Source organism: Mus caroli, unplaced genomic scaffold, assembly GCF_978045245.1.
Source record: "Mus caroli unplaced genomic scaffold, Mus_caroli_1 scaffold_2, whole genome shotgun sequence".
NCBI classification, from domain to species: Eukaryota; Metazoa; Chordata; class Mammalia; order Rodentia; family Muridae; genus Mus; species Mus caroli.
Genome location: NW_028227257.1, coordinates 51,830,308 through 51,851,156, shown reverse-complemented (window position 1 = coordinate 51,851,156; position 20,849 = coordinate 51,830,308). Strand labels below are relative to the sequence as shown.

Here is a 20,849-nt window from a genome sequence, read left to right as displayed (position 1 = left end):
GCCAGTGAGTCCTGGGGAATCAATCCTTCTGTCTCCACCTCCCCAGTGCTGGGTGCTAGGGACCCAGCCTCACCTGCACAGCCCCCACTTAACTGACTGTGCCCTCTTCCTACAGATGCCTGCATTTTTATTACTAATAGCTTTTATTTTCATCAAGTGGCTCAGTGGGACTAGTAGATTTGTCTATCAAGAAATAAAATGATGTGAGTAAAAATGTAGACCTGGAAGGAGCTTGAGGCCGGGAGTGGGGGATTGAGGGGAGGGGTGAACAGGGAGACTGACTGGTGGGATTTCTGAGTACACTTTTCAAAAGGAGCTTCTGGTGACATTGTGCACCCTCACTGGTGGCTACAGAGATCTCTTTGCCTTGGGCTGACTGGGAAAAGACAGGACAACTTGGCCCCTTTAAGGTGCCTTTGAAAGCTGCCTGAGCACACCAGTCTGTCACTTCATTCCTTCTGTGGGTATGGCTAAGTAGAGATTACTTCCGGAGACATTTAAGTGAGCAGATTATTGTATTAAACCACATCCCAGAATTATTTTATTTGCCCCACTGAAAACTGAGCATCAAAGTGGCTGCTTGTAGACATTTCCACGTCCACCCCACCGTACTTGAAGTATTTCTTAGGGCTTTATTTTATAGCGGTTTGAGTCCACAAGGAAGTGGTTCTTTGTAGAGGCCTTTATAAGTGTGAGTGGTCCCCTCAGAGCGTCCTCGGGGACAGAGATACACAGCCCTGAGATGGCTGATGAGAGGTGGTTTGTTTGTTTGTTTGTTTGTTTGTTTGTTTGTTTGTTTGTTTTTTCCTTCCTACAGTCCTTGGGCCAATTGCCCTCGACTGTCTGGTGTGTTCCGTTGTGTGTTTGAATGATCAATACTTTCTTCAAAGTCACACATTCCACGTCTACTTGGACATCAGGAAATCCTTTCTCTCTTCTGAGTTGAATATTGATTTGGTTTAATTCATTGCTGGTTACTTTCACATCTAATCTTTGGGGATTACTGACCATCTAAAGACAGCTGAAATTCTCCTGCAGGTTTTGAGTTGGCTCCTGCTATTGCTACACTGTAATGCCAATAGTAATGGGAGTAAGAACTGCCCTGTAGTTAAAGAGACTGAGCTAGCCTTCTCCCAAGCTGAAACTGCAAACCAATGTGCTAGGATGTGTGCTTGTGTTGTTTCACTGCACTGTGGCAGCCCAGGACAACTGGCAGAATGGCTGTGAATGACACAATGTGACCATGATGCTTTGAACCCATTGCTGCTCACTGCAACAAAGTCTCAGCTTGATCTCACTAGCAGCCACTTCCCCTTGATATTAATAGGTACTGAGTTTTGAAGATACCTTGTATTACCTCATGACTTGAAAAAGTGTTAGCCAAGTGGGTGACCCACATCTTGCACCGCTAAGGCCCTTTGGCATCAGGAATGTCCTCCTTTCTCTTTCCCTGAAAAATGAATTGGTATGGTGCCATAGGAAATCATGTTACTGATACCAGTTTTTGGATTTCAAAAAGGTTATTTTTTGAAGTTTGGATGAAAACTCAGTGGGCAGAGGACACTTGGCAAAGCTGCCCATGTCTGACCCAGCACATAAGAAAGTTTTAATAATGGCATTTGTTAAAAGTGAGAAGGAAGAAATGTGGCCCTGGGAAGTCCCCTCTGGTGCAGTTTAGTGGCCTGCAGGCTTGGAGCCTTGCTGCAAGCCTCAGCTTCACAGTATATCTGTGGTCGCAAGCACTCTGCTTCGTCTGCTTGGAGTGTGCGTGTGTGTGTGTGTGTGTGTGTGTGTGTGTGTGTGTGTGTGTGCACACGCGCACTCATGCATGCACACTCATGCCAAGTTCCCAGAATGAAATGTTTCTTAAATACTGAAACTATGTTCTGAGGGTGAAAATTTTTATGTGTGTGGTTTAAAAGTGTGGCCCTCCTTAGAAAAGCTTTTGTAAACAGCTTTCTTGCGAACGCGTATCTCAGGCTCATCACTAGTCACAGAATAAACTATTTGTGGTTGGTTCTTAACCATCTTAGACTGCATTACCTTTTTGATGGGCTGACTGTGGGAGTAAGTGGGTGTGTGCAGGAGAGAGTGACAGGAGTCGGGAAGGTGGGGTGGCATGATTTCTGGGCACTGTGTCCCCAGCCCACAGGCGCCAGGTGCACCTTCAGAAGATCAACAATTGGGACATACTATGGTCGCCTGTGCTTAGGGTGGCTGTGAAAGGGGACAAAGCCACGTCGTGTTGGGAATGGAAATCTCATGTCCGGCTCACTATGCTGTAGAGGACCAACGGGCCCCATTCTTTGCTCTCCTTGTTCTCTCGTGGCACAGGAACAACTATGGGACTCACTAGCGTTAGGCTGTTGGGGGAGCTCAGTGGAAAGCTTCACTACACCCCATCCCTGTACCTCAAAGAAAATAGTTTGTCATCTGAGAAATAATGTTTGAAGATTTCGTCAAACAGTGTACCATATGAGTTACAGCTAGTGTACCTTAAATACAGAAGAAGAGGATGCCTTCTAAAGTACTCTCAATAGAATTTTTATCGTATAAACTTAGTATATTGTGGCTGAAGGAATGGTTCAGTGGTTAAGAGCACTTGCAGCAAAATCATGAAGACTGGAGTTCGAATCCTGGCACCCAAGTACCAATCCAGACATCTGCCCACAGATCCCAGCTCAGAGTCCAAGCAGAGAAGGCAGGATTACTGAGACTTGCTGACTTCCAGCATAATGGAGGAAACTGTGAGTCCCACGGTCAGAGAGAGACCCTGCCTTAAAACGTAGTTGGCAGAAAGGGATGGAGAATGGCACTCCACCCACCCTTCTGGACTCTACACACACCAACAGAAACATGTGTACTCGTGCACATACACAAACATAGGCCAATCTTTTTACAAAGTGTACAGCTAGCCACAGTACATAGCTTGGTGCATATCTACTGTGTGCATGCTACTTGTGCCTTGTGGAGTGGGGGTACTAGCCTTAGTTTTCAGTTTAGATCAGAGGAATAGTATTTGTACCTCAAAAAAACAAAAACAAAAACAAAAAAACAACAACAACAACAACAACCAGAGGAGGGCCAGAGAGATTGCTCAGCAGTTAAGAGCACTGGCTGTTCTTGCCGAAGACCTTGGTTTGATTCCCAGCATCCACGTGGCATGCACATAAATCCATACAGGCAAAATAGTGCCGTGTGTGTGTGTGTGTGTGTGTGTGTGTGTGTGTGTGTGTGTGTGATAGAACACTTGCCCATCATACTAGCATCACAGACAGGGAGAAATAAATATTCCTGATCCTTAAAAAATAAAACACCAGCCAGGTATGGTGCATGCCTTTAATCCCAGCACCTGGGGGGGGGGGGAGGGCAGATAGATCTGAGTTTGAGGCCAGCTTGTCCTATGTCGCCAGTTCCAGCTCAGCCAGGGACCGGGCAGCCTCTAAGACAGACCAGCCTCCTCTGCAAGTGGTGTTTATATTGTACAATACTGTTTTGTAACAGCTTTTTAATATTACACCTAAGTACAGCTGATAGTCTCTTGGTAACCCAGAGCAATTGCCAGCCAATTACAGTTTGGGCTAAGCCTGACCTAACCATTATCTTGGGTTAATACACTGTCCTGACACCACCAGCACAGATCAGGGCCCCAGGCCTAGCCACTGTTTCTGGCCCTTTGTTCTGTGTCTTTTCAGGATCTGGTGTGTGGATCTTAGCACCTCCATCATCCCTCCCACCCTAAGCCTCCTTGCAGGGATGTGGGGATCTGTTTATATCTGCCCACCTATTGTACTAACAGCCACTGAACTTTTTTTTTTTTTAATGGGAGAAACAGACTGTCTGCTTATCTCCCCAAACAACAGGGCATTTATCTGTAAACAAGTTGAGCTTGGCCACCAAAGATCCATAGCTGCTGGCAGCATCTATGTGCTTGCTAAGTGCTAGTTTTGATAAGTCAAGTTGTGACCCAGGATAGCTCCTTCAAATGGTGTATCAGCTCCGTGGACCTCACCTGAGCCTCCCTAGAACAACCTGGCTCATGGTCATTTGTTGTACATCACTGAATATGACCACACAGTAAACACTGGGTAAGTGACTTGGGTCATGCCACCCGACTTTGATCTATTTTTCACCCATTGTCTTCTAGTACTTGGCTTTTCTTTGCTTCCAACCCCAAAGGTGAAGCTAGATAGCTCTCTTCAGTGTGTATGGGGAGAAAGAGTGAACTGTGAAGGTGGGAGAGGTGGGTGACAGGACCTGCCATGGTGCCGTGGTGCCTCCCAGACCTGCTCAGCTGGGCAGGTGTGCATCCCAGTGAGGACACAACAGAGGGAGCCCCTAAGAGAGTGTTTGACGGTCCGTACTTAACAACCACTCGTCATGACCCGGCTGGTGCTGGTCCATGCTTGCCACCCCAGCACTTAGGAAAGCGAAACAGGAGGGGTGAGAGAGACCTGGACTGCACGTGAGATGGTGATTTGCCACTTGTGACACCAGTGCCTCACAAAGCTGACAACCCAGAAGGACATGGAACTGATGGCTTACTCCATTCACCTGACATAGTGTCAACCTTTGGGGTTTGTTTGTTTGTTTGTTTGTTTTTGCCAATTATTTAAACTGTAGTTTTAATAGACTTAATAATAGTACTAATATTAGAAATATTTGTGCTTAAAAGAAAGTATGGCCAGTGTAATTTTTTGTGACTGGATGTGACTTCCTGGTCTGACTTAGCCTAAAAATTTAATTCCTCCATGAGACTTCCTGTCTCCTGTATAGTGATGTCCCCTCTGATACTGAGAGTAGGTAGCTTAATGGAGCACAGATCTCCCCCTTACTGAGGACTTATCTGCTCTTTTAAGCTCTTAGTAGTTTCTCTCTCTCTCTCTCTCTCTCTCTCTCTCTCTCTCTCTCTCTCTCTCTCTCTCTCTCTCTCCCTCCCTCCCTCCCTCTGTTTCTCCTCTCCCTCTCTCTCCTCTCCCTTTGAGAAATCCTCTCAGTGCAGCCCAGCATTATCCTCCTGCCTCGGGTTCTGGAGTGCTGGGATTGCAGCTGGGTTCATCATTAATTTTGCTGAACCATGGGCAACCCTTGGTCAGGGAAGAGGTGGCAAGTGGTTTGAAAAGAATTAGCTAAGTCTTGAAGTGTTCACTTACATATACTTTTGCCTAGTTGTGAGTCTGCAGTTTATGGATCTTTGACAAATAAAAAAGCAAGATGTAATGTTTTTATCAACAGTAGGTTTTTTCTACTTTACTGAGTAGGGAATTTACTTGTGAGTTCCTTGGGCTTTAAAAATTGGAGAGGTAAATGGAAGCCCAGGGCGGGTGACTCATGTGCTCTTACAGTGTTACACCATAACATTAACATTAACTTGGTGTTATGGTTCAGTGTCGGGGCGGGGGAAGGAGGACAGGATCTCACTATATAGGATCTCCCAGGTTGACCTGGAACTCATAGACGTATATGTGTAGATCAGGCTGGCCTCAGACTCACAAATACACCTGTCTCTGCCTCTGCCTCTGCCTCCTGTAACCTTCCCCAATCCAATCTTTTTCTCTTTTCTCAAAAATACCTTTAACTCCCAAACCCAAAACACTTCCAGCCTACGTGTGGTGTTTGCAGACTTGAGTCTCTCTTTGTTGACTGAGTTAATATTCAGTCAGAGCATGCAGTTATGCTCCCATCTGGATGATTTACTGACTCCACTGAGCCTGGAGATAGCCACCTTCCAGGCATCTCTGATTTCTCTTTACTCAGCTTTGGAACGGACAAACATTTCATCAGGTTTGAATTTTTCCTAGGAATTTATATCTTGTTCTAAGACCAAAAGTGGGTATTTCACTGAGAGATTAAAGTGGTATGTTCTCTGATGGTTTGTGTATTTTTTTTCCGAGTGTAGTTCTAGGGATGGACCTTAGGACTTCATGCAAACTGCCCCCTTAAATCTCTCTCTCTCTCTCCCTCTCTCTCTCTCTCTTTCTCACACACACACACACACACACACACACACACACACACACACACTATAATAATAATTAAATAAAGAAATCAGTGAAAGTTAGTTCTCTGCCTTCACCATGTGGGTTTTGCACCAGACCCTGCTGTGTTTCTTTGGTAATCTTCATTGAACAGTTAGTATTCCTTTTGAGATGGGAGTGTGTGAGGCTGGGCCAGGGTGTTTTTTCATCCGAGTCTCCAATTCCTGCCATCACTCTGTAATCACCACACACTGACTGCTGGTTCCCCTTTGTTTTGCTCATCAACTTGACACAAGCTAGAGTCTTCTAGCAAGAGGGAATCTTAATTGAGGGATTACCTACATCAGGTTGCCTGTAGGTAAATCTGTGGGGGTATTTTCTTGCTGTGGAAAGACTGAGCTCGCTGCAGGCAGGGCCACTATGGTATGAAAGCAAGCTGAGCAGCCTGTGGTGAGCAAGCCAGGCAGGAGTGCTCCTGCGCACTGCTTCTTGCTCCTGCATCTCTTCTTGCACTTCCTCCCTGACTTTTCTCTGATGAGGGACTGTGATCAACTGTGTGAGCCAAATAACCCCTTTCTCCCTAATCTGGTTTCAGTTAGCACTTTATCGCAGCAACAGGACATAGCTAACTAGGACAGTGCCTAAAATGATACTGTTTTCACAGTTCTTAACACAGGGTTGAGAGTTCCCAAGGCCAGGGAGCTTCCAGAAGACAAGAGTGTGTTAGGTGGGTTTGTTCCTGGAAACTTGTGTGTGGTGTTCTAAGTGTTGTGGACCTCGGTGTGATTTCTGGTTTCTTTGCCTCCCACACAGCTTCCATAAGGCAGTCTCAGGAGGAACCTGAAGATCTGCGCCCGGAGATACGGATTGCACAGGAGCTGCGGCGGATCGGAGATGAGTTTAACGAAACTTACACAAGGAGGGTAAGGACCTCTCCCCATCCCCAGAGAAAGTGCGACTGCGGAGATATGGCCTCCTTCTGCACCTTACGTTATTTCTCTCCTAACTTCTGATCTGACCTGATGCATCTAAGGGTTTGGCTTTAATTGAGATATACAGTGTGAAGTTGCAAGAGGTATTTTATGTGCAAGAGACCTCAACATATTAGTGCTTAGAGTTCTTTTAAAAGGTTATTGATACACATGAAATAGCTCCATGTAGCTATGGGCACATGGTCTTCAGTTCCTGTGAGGTGCTTCTCCACGTAGGCAGAGCCATTAAATTCTGTAGTCACTCAGCCAGAGCTCGCAGCAAGGGAGCCTTGTCCTCAGCCCTGCTGCTGGCTTTTCCCATTTGATTATTAAACTGTGTTAGGGGACGAGTCATCAATAGCCTATAATGTGAACCTAGTGGAGGCTGGATAAGGGTAGCTGGCTGTCCTGTTGATATTTATTTAAATAATAACGTTGACAACAATAACATAGTCCAGCATCTTCAGAAGCAGTGTGTTTAAAAACAGTTTTGATATGGAACAAAGACATTTGTCTATTTGAGGTCCTGCTTCCTGTGGACTACACTTTTAGGGATGTAGGCTTTGACTGAGGTACAAGACTGCTGTGAGTGGGTGACCAGTTGGCAAAGAGTCTGGAGGTAACTTTGGCTCCTTTTCAAATTCATTCAAATGTAACCTCTCACCTCTCTGGAGAGATGTCAGTCAAGGGACCCTGAGAAGTTTCTGTCTTTACATAGACATCTCCCGTGGAGCTACCAGTCCACACTAAGTGGCTGCTCCCCAGACTGCTTGAGGAGCCTTGTTCCTTTTGAGTAGCAGATCTATCAGGGAGTCCTGGATCTCGAGAATAATCTCAGCCCCCATTCCTGCTCTTCTGTGGGACGTGTTGGGGGATGAATGTGTGTGCTATAGTCAGGCTTCTGTCATAAATGGGAACTGTCGTGTTGATGAATGCACTGAGGAATTTTTCATGAAACTGTGCATAGCCGACACAGGATCATGTCACAGAATATGAATTCCTTCTTAGCCTAGGTACAAAATGGCAGTCTTTTGGGAAGAATGGTTGATCTTATAATTCACCACTAGCGCTACATCCACTAATCCATCTGCCTTGTTTTCTTTAAAGAGATTTTAGTGTTTGTGTTGGTGATTGGGCTGGTTGACTATGAGAGGCCATAGTATGTTTGGGAGCCTGGTCCTTCTGTTGAAAGCAGGGGTAGGGGACATGAGACTATTTGAAAAGAGTGAGGGACTACATCTGAGTCTTGGGCTGGAGCTGAGGCCAGAGTCCAGGAGGATATGCCATTTTTGATGAGTATGGAGAGACATGGAAGTGTAGGTATGAACTGGCTATGATGCTGTGTCTGTCTTACTGTAAATGCCCTCAGGACTGGACCTGGTGGGTGGGTACGCCCCAGGAGGGACGCAGCTGTGGGCAGGCCTTTGTACTGTTGGGACATGTACACCGAGCTGAGCTGGTGCAACACCCCACTCGGGTTGTGTCAGAGCCTTTGTCTGCAGAGCCAGGCATGCTGATGGATCTTTCGTACAAGTTTGATTTTAAACCATAAGGTAAGGACAGAGGACTAGGAGGCCTTCCCCGATGGGAGTGATGGTCGATGCAGCTCCCTGGGGACTGTGAGTGGTTAGTGATGACATGGTCAGGGTGAGTATGGCTACGAAGAGTGTAGTCACATTCTATGGCCGGCCCTCAGGAAGGGTATCCGGGTAATGAGTGATTCAAGTCCTGTGCAGCTAAATACAGACTGCCCCAGATTCTTCACTAACTCAGCTTGCCTTATAGAAGGTGAGACTATGGCTGCATGTGGTTTGCCACCTACCTTCTTCCCAATGTTATTTTATAGTTTCGTGCTTATGTATGCATTTTGTGATGGTTGCATCGGTTGTTTTTGTTTTTGTTTTTTTGTTTTTTTAAACAAGAAGCCACATTTATATATCCTATCCATTTAATACAATAAATATCATTGTACTATTTTGCAAGATTTTATACTTTATTTTGTATGTCTTTTTTTTTTATTTCTGTGTGTGTGTGTGTGTGTGTGTGTGTGTGTGTGTGTGTGTACGTTTTCAGGCTACTGTGCATGTTATAGAAGTCTGAGGATAACCTGTGGGAGTTAGTTCTCTGCTTCCAACTAGCAGACCTGCAAACTTCTCAGCAGTTCGGTCCTTTGCCTCCCGTCTCACCAGTCCTGGGATTACAGATGCACATACCACCACTTCCGGGGCTCTTATGTGGGTCTCAGGAGTCCAACTCAGACCATGAAGCTCCTGAGTGGGGGTGCTGTTGCTAGATGAGCCATCTTGCCAAGCCTTAGCATATCTTAAGCAATGGCTTAAGACCCACTGCTGAAATCCGGTCACTAATAAAGGACTTCAGCTTTCTTAGTAGGCTCAAGAAAGGGATAGATTCCAGGCTAGGCCCTAATTCCTCTAAACTGAAGGCAAATATTCTCCAGATGGTGGTTATCAGCAGCCAGAACACAGTGACCCCTAAAGCCACAGGCACCAGCCCAGCTAGTGAGAAGAGCAGCCATTGTCTGTCATCACACCAGTGGTCCATGGTTGAACCCTGGGGACAGGAAGCCAGGCCGGAAGTGGGGGGGGGGATGATGATGGCTTCAATGGCTTCACCTACCTGACCGGATTCACTGAAGTCTCTAAAAGATTTAATGTCTACACCGGGGCGATTTCTTCTCCCAGGGTTGTTAGCTTCTATTACTTACCTCCTAGAGCCTGACAGGATATCTTCCCAAGTTACCAGGTAGGAAATTAGAGACACTATTTTGTAGTTGTATGTTTAGTCCATTTAAGAGCAGCAGGGCAGCGTGAGATGGTGCTGTGGAGGCAGAGGCAGAGGCAGGAGGTCAGAAGTGAATGCCCAGGCCTGTATGCCCCTGACTGCTGGACTCCCAGAGCCCCACTGCAGTCAGCTATCACTAGGAGCATGCATGCTCTATAACATGGGAATTTGGAGACAGCTTTTCACTTCGAAAAACTTCAAGAAACATTCAGAGAACTTTGTTAACATGTAGCCTTGGCACCCCCAGTATGTCTTGTCAACATGCGCTTTCAATGTGCGGGTTGTTTTCTCCATGCCCCACCTTAGCTTATTCTTAAAAATGGTTTTATTGATTCTTTGAGACCTCCATACAGTGTTTTGATCTTATTCCATCCCCCTCCCCCACCTCCCTACACTCACCCAATTTCATGTTCTCTTTATAACTCATACAAGTATTCACAAGATGATCAGGAAACATGGCTGGGGCCGGGGGAGCAACCACAGGGACATTTGCCGTGAGGTTGTATCATCTGTATAGAATGGGGAAGCTGCATCCGAGAAGTCTCAGTATGGTCACCTAAACAAGATCCGAGCAAGAACAACCCTGCCTGACGTGCGGGTGTGCACGGGGGACTCTCACGAGACGCCATCCCGCATTAGCACTGCAGTGTGTGCTTCCACTGCAGTGTGTGCTTCCTGAGAGTGTGAACACCCTCTCATATCTGCATGTCACCACATGTAGCAGTCACAATCAGCAAATGGATAGTGTCCCCATGCTGTCTTGGAACTGCAGACCTAAACTTCTTCTCTATCCTGAAATGTCCCTTTTAGCTAGATGTTGGAGGAGGGAAACCCGGCCTAAACTCATGCATTGCCTTAAGGAGCACTCTGGCCTGGTTACTCCTCTGTCTTTGGAGAGGCAACACTTGTGCAGGATTCAGGTAGTTTGAGTCTAAAGACTCCCTGTATTTCTTTTACCTGGTGCTTGCATGGCTCGAGGGTTAGGTTTTATGCTTCCGTAGGAACGGTGCAGAATGCAGCTGTCTTTGGTTCCTTCCACCGAGAGGTGTGTGGTGGCTGCCGCTGACAGTCAGAGCCAAGGTGGTGTCTTCAGTGTAGACTTATTAGTTTTCCCCGGAATGGACTCCAGAGCTTAAGACCGAGGAGATGAAGCCGCACTAGGGAGGGGCTGTGCCTTCTGAAAGATTTTCCTGATTGTTATACCCAGGCGCTGTACCAAGCCTTCGAAACTTTGGTGTCTACTCTGCAGTGTGGTACCCATCTGGAAGACTTAGGAGGATGGCAGGGGCTCTGCGGGGAGCCGTTCAGGGAGTCAGTGGGTCCAGAGAGAAGCTCAGAGGGACTGGTTGTCTGAAGGTCATGGAGAAAGCAGGCAGTTTGCGTTTAGCTGAGTGCTGAAGGGTCGTTCGTATCTTGCAGCCTATGTTTGAAGCCTCTTCGTCTTTGTGCCAGGGATGCATCAATGTTCGACAACCCCATTTCACACTCATCTCCCATAGCTGTCATCAGGGCCGTCTCCATGGCTCAGCTGCTGCTCTTATACCCATACCTGGGCCAGGTGACATCAAGTGCATGTCACATAGTCCTCAGCACCTGTGGGCACTAATTCTGAAAGATGCCCACTCGTGGGTATTTTGGCCATGGGCTAGGTTGCTGGGAAAGGCCTGTCAGCCCTTTAGGTAGCTGTTGAGGGGATGTCCTCAAAGTGCCCGGCCGAAAGCTAAGACAGACCCCTGCAGATGGGACAGTGAGCGAATGGAAACCCTTTGTCTGGTCACAAGAAACACCTTTGGTTTACACTGCTTACTTCCCCCTTGGTCTGGGACATGTGCAGGCATGAGTTGATTGGAGTGTACACAGACAACAGGAGAACCCAGCATCAGATAAAGTGGAGCCAAAACGGGGGTCCACACAGATCAGCTTTGATAAAACGCAAGTTTCACTAAAGCGATGTGCACAGGAGCACTTGTATACTTTAAACTTGAAGCCTGTCCGTCTCGCTTTCCTAAGAAAGGGAACCCACTATGCTATCTGACTCCGTGCTTTTAGAAACGACGGTGGTTCCTATAAATCACCAACAAGGGAGAGGCCGAAATTATAGCTTGCTTGGATGAAACCAACCAGAGATGTGTGGCCTCGGGCCATGTTCTCCAGAGGCCCTCATTAATTGAAAGCTGGAGTTTAATAAGATAAGTTGCTTTCTTAAACTGTTGCCATTAAAGGCATGAATATCAATGTAAAATCACATTAGATCTGACTCACGGAAGGATGGGGTCTCTTCACATGGTAGTCGTGGGTCCCTCTTGTAGCAAACGCAGTCACTAGGAGGTAAGGTGGCTATCTACTCTTTTGTCTGTGACACAGTTGTGTGTCGCAGTTGGAGGGAGCGGTTGGGCATTTTGGTTTTAGGCTTTGTTCATATCTGAACTGAGCCACACATTGCCACCTCTGTTCAGTGTCTGGGGGTGGCCAGTGCTTTGGTTTCTCCCCTGAGGCAAGCGGAAAGAGCTGTGTTATTCACTCCATAGCATTGAGCTGCTTTTCTGAATGAGGGTTCCCTGTAGCTACTGAGGGAGGGCAGCTTGGCTCGTCAGCAAGTGCACCCCATCCAGAACCATGGGGTCTACTCTAGTGTCAGATGCTGAACCTTGCGTGCTCGAGAATCTGGGTGCCATTATCACCCCGTTCTCTGTCACGTTGAGCGGTGCCAGGAACTCTGTCCACCTGGCTGCCTTTACATGCTTCGGACGTGCTTTTGAAGCAAGTGCGTTGGACCCTACAGGCGCAGGCTGCATCTGTCTGGGTGTAGGCAAATATGAGAGCAGACTGAAGCACTGGGGTGTGTTTGAATGGCTGGCGGGGTGTTGGGCTAGACATCCTTGTGTTGATCTACACCACACACCACGTGTGAGGGTGCTGTGGGGCCTGGCAGGTGCTACACCTGCAGGGTTACCCGGCCGTTGTGGGATAGGGAGCCGTGAACGTGCAACCAAGAGGAGGTGCAGGTGCCCGGAGGGGAACTTCAGGCAGGTTCTCAGGGTAATTTTTTTTTTTTTTAATCTCTGGAGGAGGAAATGAAGATGCAAAGAAAGGACGGTTTGGCCCTTCTGCAGACACATAAAAATAATAAGGAGGTTGCATCATCCCTTGCCTAGACTTCACCTCGCTGAACCAAAGCAGGAGGTTTTAGTTGTGGTTAAAGTGTGTTACATCCCACTTAGCATTTCTGAACAGCATGTTCCTGCCCTGAGTTGAGTATTTTGTCCCTCATAGCTCTCACAGGAGACATACTACCAATCTTGAACCCTGTTTGGCTGGCCATAGAGCAGGACCCGCTTCTGGTTCTGAGGCCAGCCAGCCTGGCAGGATCCCCACCAAGCAGACCTGTGTGTCATACCTCCAGGGTGGGTAGAGAGATAGCCTCCCGCTGTGAGTAAGATTGTGAAGTGGTTTCTGTGTCCCTATAAAAGACCTCCACTTTTAACAGTTACTGCTATACGACTCAGAGGAGATAGGATACAAGTTTGGTCCTTGAGAATATTTGCAGTCTGTACATAACTGTCAAGCCAGCGTAGCCATGGTAGATCTGTGACGACAGCTCTGCTTGCTTGCTGTGCTGGGGGGTTGTGGGGGAACACATTTGTTCCTCTGATGTTCAGAGGCATTACGTCATACCGGGTGCCTCTTGTGCACTGTCTCCAGCCGTCGTGATCACTAAGCTATGAGACCCAGGCTGTTTAGATGCACGTGTTCTCTTTGTGGCAAATGGGAAGTGAATGCAGTCCCTGGGCAGCCGTTGCCTGGCCTCGAGGCAGCCGTGGGCATTGAACCAGCATGGAAATCTCAGCAAATTCTCTGTCTGAGGGTGGAGAGAGGGGAAAGGCCTCATGGCTGCTATACTCAACATTGTTTAGACGGCTGGGTTAGGATCCCATAGAGGCGTGGTATAGCTGTGTTGTGGGTACCCCTCAGCCTCCTGGATGGCTCACTCAGTGGTGAGGATGGAGGCCGGTGCGCCATCCAGGAGGACGTTGGCATTGCCTTCTCAGGAACCAGCACCTGCAGCAGAGACTCTCTGCCAGAGTCCTTCCTGGTCTCACAGTCCAAAATTCAGTTTCCTATGAGTTACATGCAAACCTGTTAGAAGTTTAAGACTCTTCAGTGTGGACATCGTATGTAAAACACCCGTCCAACGGAGGGTGTGCCTATTCTCAGATGCTTTTGTCTCTAAGAACTTGGGATAGGATACTGTCAGTCTATAAAAAGGATTTATTTATTCATCTTTTATTTATGTGTATGTGCGCATCTCGTGTATACAGGTTGTTCTCAGGACAAAGGGCATTGGAGCCCCTAAAACTAGATGTACAGGCAGTTATGAGCCATCTGAGGGTGCAAAGAACCCAGGTACACAAGACGAGCAGTATATGTTCACAGCCGTTCAGCTGTCTTTCCAGCCCAACGCTGCCATTTTTGCCCTGTTACCTTGACTGCCAGGAAACAGGACTTGAGGTGTGGTTATGTTGCCACAGGTCTCACCCCTGGGTCTTCTTGATGTGATTTGAAATCTCTCTTAACCTTTACCTTTTATTGTGATGTGGTTGTCACTCCAAGCCCCGCTCGCTGGGGTCAGCTGTCTGCGTGGTGTTGTGTCGCGTGAGAGCTCTACACAGGAGGTTGGCATTTGCGCTCTACTGTAGCAGAATCTGAGCTGCGTTGCTGAGCTCACTCGCAGGGTCTGGTCTTGCATCCCACTCCACAGACCCAGTCTGAAATTCCCAACCTCAATCGTTGAGAGGCAGCGCTGTGTTGACTGCCGAGTAGCCTCTGTCCACAATCATTGCTCTCCATTCTGGGAGTTTGAGTGTGAGGTCCTAGGTGTCACATGCCTTCTAGGAAGGTTCACACCTTCCTAGATGCAGCTTACCTGTCCTGGCCCTGCCACCTCTTATCCTGACACCTCCAGCCATTTGCAGTCTGGGGCAACCACACGGGCCCTGTGGGGCTGCTTTAAAGGCTTAAAAGCCTGTAATTTATTTTTCAGCTGGCAGTGGCAGTGGGTGACTCTTAAGACACACAGTCCTAAGGGCACTAGAACATCTTTTCAGGGGGCTGCTTGTCTCTGATGCCTTTAAAAAAAAAAACAAAAAACAAAAAAAAACCCTTCCCACAACTGCATCAGGATAATAGATCGCCCAATATGATTTAGTAGTTAATGTCTCAGCAGCAATGGTGTCTTCACATTCCCCCTCTTTGACTTATTTATGCTGTGCCTCTCGGTGTTTATAGTCACACCTTGCCCTGCCCCAGCCAGTGAGTTCATCTTAGCCACCTTGCTGGAGGTCCTGCCCCATAGTCAGCCATACCTGAGAATTTGGAGGACACTGTGGCCCATGTAGAGGGGTTGCCAGAGGGAGACCTTATTGTACTTTATTTTCTGCTTCAAGAGGTTTTAATCAGGAGGAGCAGTCTGCCTTGTACCAGGCAGCATAGGTGTGGTACTGAGCTGTACCCCAGTCCGCAGATGCCTCTGGGAGTGCCTGCGTGTGAGTTACTGATGCAGACACGCTGGACACAGGCCAAAAGGTGGCTCTGCCAAGAGCTGCGGGCCCAGGGAAAAGGAGCTGATGCCCTCATTCTTCTGTGTTTTCTGTTGTTGTCTCTCTAGTTCTACATAAGCTGTGAGGGACCTTGCAGCACGTAGATGGCTTTTCCCCTGGACAGTGGCATTTAGCTGATGACACCCACCCTGCCCCTACTGCAGGTGATGGTCATTTTGAGGCTTGACATGTCCTGGCCCAAGCACCCAGGGGCCTGTACTTCTGCCAGCCTGCCAGTCTGTCACCAGGTGTGTGTGTGTGTGTGTGTGTGTGTGTGTGTGTGTGTGTGTGTGTGTGTGTGTGTGTGTGGTGTGTGTGTGTGTGTGTGCGCGCGTGTGCACGTGCGCATGCATGCATACTTGCTCACTGGTGGGACGCTTGGCATGATCCTTTCAACTCTCCTGCTCCTTAAACCAAAGGTTAAGGTTAACTGAAGGCTAAGCTCAGCCTTGGGTCCCCTTGTAGGTGTCCAGGAGCACTCTCTCCCTCACACCCTGATCCTGAGCGTTAAGCCCTGGCTTCCTGGCTTTATTCTGCTTCAGTTTTCAACTCTCCTGCCACACCACACCGCCGGCACCACAGCACACGGCAGCAAACACCAGGCTCAGAATGAGGTGCACCTGCAGCAGCCTCATTGCCGAATCTGATGTAAGGTAGAACCGCCCCTCCTCCAGCTGTTTTCTGTTGTGTGGGCCACATGTGCTGGGCCAGAGGAGCAGCTCCAGCCGCCGTGCCAGCTGTCAAGGGATTTCTGGACTGGCACTGTGCTCTGAATCAGTACTAATGGTTTCCTCCATTGAATGTTGTCCAAAAGCAATTGTTCGCTTGTTAGAGGCGCGTGCCGTGCTGTCACACCGGCCCGAGAGGGCGGCACTTCCCCCACCTCCCACCCCTACCCCTGCTCCAAGGACTGGGTCTTCTTCCCTCTGCCAAAATTTCCTGCGTTCCCATGTCAGTTGCCGCCTTTGTACATGTCTTTTCGTTAATCTTGACTGCAGTCACCATGCTCCACCTGTCAACCTCAAATGGTTAGCCAGTCGCTGTCTCCCCAGTTGTTGCTAGGGCTAGAATTTGAAGCTTATCAAGTGTAAGCAGTTGAGGCCCCTCACTTGGGTGACCCATTCTGGGTGTGTTGACTGTCTGTCACCACCTAGTCAGCCCCAGTGCCTGGTTATGCAGAGGGCCGAGGTGACATAGGTCGGTTACAAGTCTTCCCACCTTGGATTGATGGCTTAGTCAGTCGTAGCACATGCTTTCTTTGTTTTAGTGAATTGTGGTTCTATTTTGAATAAGCCTCTTTCGGCCTATTAATATTCGTCCTCATCAAAATGAACTTTCCCCAGAGTTAGTCTCACACAAAAGGGGCAAAGTAATTTTGAAAGTTAAATCAAAACAAAGCAATCTTGTGTGTGCGGAGCCGATAAAATCGCAGCCTGTGGTCACGGGAGCACCTCCACAGGAATCGCTGACATAAGGCTGATTTCCTCCCATCTTGTTATGGAAGGAGAAGGGGAAATGCCCGGGCCCCTTGAGCTTAAGAGCTGTGTAAACAGTGGGGTGAGGAGAGCTCCCCTCACAGCTGGTGTCTGCGGGGACCTGTGGAGTCTGAGAGGGAACAGACAGTCCCAGTCTGATTCATGGTCATTCCCAGACAGTCCTTAGGAACCTTTCCCACCAAAATGAAGGAGGAGGAGGGGTCTGTCGGAGGCTGGGATAGCCACACAGCCAGGTCCTGTTTGTGGGTTAGTCATTTTGGAAACAACTAGGGCCGGCTTCAGCCTTGACTTTGAACCAGGTTGTGGCCGATGGCATTGAGGCAAATGTATTTCTTTGCCTTTCGTTGTCCAATGAGATGAGTTAGAACCAGATGTGAGCACTCTGGAACTGTGCAGGGCGCTCTGAAGTCTTCACATGAACCCGAGGTTTCGTTCTAAACAGTCTTCAGATTGTAACCAACCTACACATGTCACAAGTGTTGTTCTTAACTGCCCTTTCCTTCCTGGGCCTGATGTGGGAGGGTGGGGTTGACTCAGACCCTTGTCTTCCACAGTGGGCAGCCCCTCCGGGATCATTGTTTATCCTTTGCAGCCAGAGGCACATCCCTGCCACTTTATTTAGCTTCTTGGGGCACATGACCCCCAAATCACTGCTTCGTCAAGTCAATCACAGTGGCCAGACTCCACCTCTGGGAGAGTCCTAACCCGTCTGAATATCCGTGAACATGACTGGCAGTACAGAAACCCAAGTTCATTCTTTTCTTTTCCTCTGCTCCCTCCCATACCCTCAGTCACGCACGTCTCCTGAGACACCAACCATCAGTGACCTGGCTGGCGTGGCTCCTGTCCAGTATCCATGTGAAGGTTTACAGTTCCAGGATAGCTTTGGAATGGTTTGGTCTTCTGTTCGCTCTGTTTTCCCAGTGACAGAGAGTTGTACACTTGTACTCCATGATGTCACATCCATCCCCCCTGGAATTTGAGTCTCCCTGCAATTCAGATGGGACATGTCTCTTGCCTTGCATGCGCGCCTTCTCCAGATTCCTAGAAAGTAACTAAGAGCTCTGCTTCTGTTGTTGCAGGTGTTTGCAAACGATTACCAAGAGGCTGAAGGCCACCCTCAAATGGTTATCTTACAACTGTTACGCTTCATCTTCCGGCTGGTATGGAGAAGGCACTGACAGGATCTACATGCAGCCAGGATACGTGGCGGACATGGCTCTTGTTCAGACTGGGAGAACCCCCACATGTCATGTCCATCTCTTGGTGCTGCGACAGTATGTCCAGTGGTTCTATCCCAGAGAGGTGTGCTGAGCGTGGACAGCGCTCTGCACTGTGTCCATGTGAACGGAACCTCTGTTCGTCACCACATGGCCGAGTTTTCAGTAAATATTTGTTGTGAATGTAAACAAGGGAGGGTTTTTCTCTTTTTAATGTACAGATCCTAGGAACAGAGAAATATGCAAGAGAGGTGTTTACATGTGGCGTGTTAATTTTTTTAAACCCACTTTCTTTGATAACTGTTTTTGGTTTTGTTTTTTGTTTTTTTTTTTTTGTTTTGTTTTGTTTTGTTTTTTTGTCTCATTTTGTTTCAGAAAGTAAAGCTTTTTAGCCAATTTATGAATGATTTTTATACTCAAATTCTTAACCCACTACCTACTCAGAGGATTCCATAACCCTGCAGTGGGAACTGAGCCAGCTGATTTATAAGGCTGCCTTAGTTTATTTTTAGAGATTACTGTACAGAATTTTTTAAACAGGAAGAGTATGGTGTTGCCCTCTCTCCTCTGCCATGGCCTCTTTGAGTTTCCTTTTGAGTTATTACTACCAAAACAGTTCTTAGGAAATGGAATGAGTTTGAGCGGCAGAGGTGCTGTTCTGGTACGCCACTTCCACTTTGTAAATATTTACCTCCTTAGCTCAGTTGCTCCTGTGGCAGAAATTCACACTTTTCCTGCTTCCCTCAACTCCTCAGACCCCTCGGTCTGTCTCCACATGGATGCTCAGTTTCAGCCCAGGGTATCTTCAAGTGTATTGTGTCAGCAAGGGCTAGGGGCTGCCCGGATTGTGCCCAGCTCCATCAATCAAGCTGACTCACGGGAAGGGCTCTCGTGCGCTTCACTGCACTGGGGTGGCTGTGTTTGTCTCTTTTATCCTGAGAGGACGTGGGCTTACACATCTTGCTGAAGCCACTAGATCCGCTGGTTGCTGGCTTTGCTGCCGCCACAGGCTCTGCTTTGCTGTGTGTACCAGGTGAGCTGAAGCCCATGCTTTCTAGGGGACTGGCCAGGTCATTTCAGGAGCAAGGAGCTCAGGTGATCCTTTTCCGTGCTTCTTGGGATGTAGCCCTGCTCACCCCATCTGGCCTGTGATTCCTGGATTTCATCTCTATTCCCTTGAGTTAGGGGCTGGCTCTACTTCCATCAGTTCCCAGACATAGGAAGCTTCCATTATACCGAGTAAAGCATTTGTCTTCCACAAGATGTCTGCCTGCTTTGCTCTCTCCATTTTCTTAATACTTGGATCTTGTTGGGCCTACTTGTGTCTGGGGTGGGGGTGGGGTGCTCTTTCTTGGTCCCTGCCCCTTAGGACCACAGCCCAGACATTTGGTCAGTTATTTCAAGAGCAGGCAGGACTGGAAGTGCATAGCCTGGTGGAGGAGCACTTTCTAACCTGTGGAAAGCTGTGGCCCAGCTCCAGCTCCTCCCAAAACAAACAGCACACGTGTAGGCAGACAGCCAGGGGAGATACACAAAAAGGACCAAGAGGAAAGAGCATGGGAGGAGTGGGGATGGCCAGCCCTCTCACTTCTGAGAACTTCAGACATCAGGCAGCTTGCTTAGGAAGCTTTATGAGTTTCCTCGCAAGTCAGCGGTGCCAACGACTGTTTGCTTTTGGCCTGTAGAAAGCCAGTGGTTTTTATTATGTTATGAAGTAGAGAAATCCGTTTGTTCATACTTTCCTCTGTGCGTGTGTGCATGTGTGTGTGTGCGCGCACGTGCGCGTGTTTGTGTGTGTTTATATGTATATGTATATTACCTATAAGCTTCCTTCTAGATTGAGATCATCGGATTCCAAATATCCTTATCCATTTCCCAGCTTCCTTAGATCCCCAGTGGTTTGAAAGCTGTTTTGGCGTTCTCCTCCTTTCCTGACGTATTGAGCCTGCTCATGGTTCCCATGAGGCCTGTGGTTATAAGTTGGTGTTAAAACTGCAACCATGGCTCTGACACACACACACACACACACACACACACACACACACCAAAGACATACTTGGTCCTGGGCCATGCCCCTCCTAGGACCTCCATTCTCATGTGCCAGTCTCCCCGACTGGAGCACTTTACTGTCTCAGCCCCATGGCTCTGTGGCAGTGCTAGAGCAGGTGCAGAGGCTCCAGAGCCAGGTGCCAGTGACATGTGTGGCCCCCAACGCATGCTTACCTCCAGCCTGGGGCTGGCCGCTGAAGCAGCTCATAGGGAAATAAGAGATTCTATGAATTGTAGAAGTATTCAAGAACAGGATGCGGCACCCAGAACGTAAACATGACTGGATGTCCCTGTACTGTATCTGTTTGTTAGAGTGCAAATGCCGCCTGCAGACAGACAGTGCCCCCTGCTTACTGTGGGTAGGCCTTTGTACTTCAATATATTCTCTCTCTTTTGGTAGGACAGAAACTAGATCTCCCTCCCCCTCGTGTGTGTGTGTGTGTGTGTGTGTGTGTGTGTGTGTGTGTGTGTGTGTAAACATAATGCGGGTTTTGTGCCTTGACAACCTCCCCATGTGAGGTTTGTAAATAGTGTCCTGTGACTTCACCTCAAGTTGTAATAAACATACAAAATGGTGTCCTGAGTGATTCTTCAAATTTCTTTTCCAGAGAAGAATTGATGAATTGGGGGAAGGGGCAGGGGTCTGAAAAATCAGTTTAAAGTCTCTCTATTAAAGTATGTAATGGGTAATGTCTGCTTCTCCTATTTCCTTCCAGTGTTGTATATATTTTGACTA

The 20,849-nt window shown here is 48.0% G+C and overlaps 1 protein-coding gene across 4 annotated transcripts in view; it reads left to right on the top strand.

Annotated features, from left to right (window-relative positions):
- Positions 1-20,584, top strand: part of Bcl2l11 (BCL2 like 11) — a 34,797-nt gene extending 14,213 nt beyond the window's left edge. For all 4 annotated transcript variants that reach the window (XM_021155556.3, XM_085834276.1, XM_021155557.3 and 1 more), the window contains 2 exons: positions 6,792-6,901; positions 17,927-20,584. In XM_021155556.3, the coding sequence (XP_021011215.1) occupies positions 6,792-6,901; positions 17,927-18,025 (209 nt within the window). In that variant the 3' untranslated portion in view covers positions 18,026-20,584. The remainder of the gene's footprint in view (positions 1-6,791; positions 6,902-17,926) is intronic.
- The last annotated feature ends 265 nt before the right edge of the window (positions 20,585-20,849 follow it).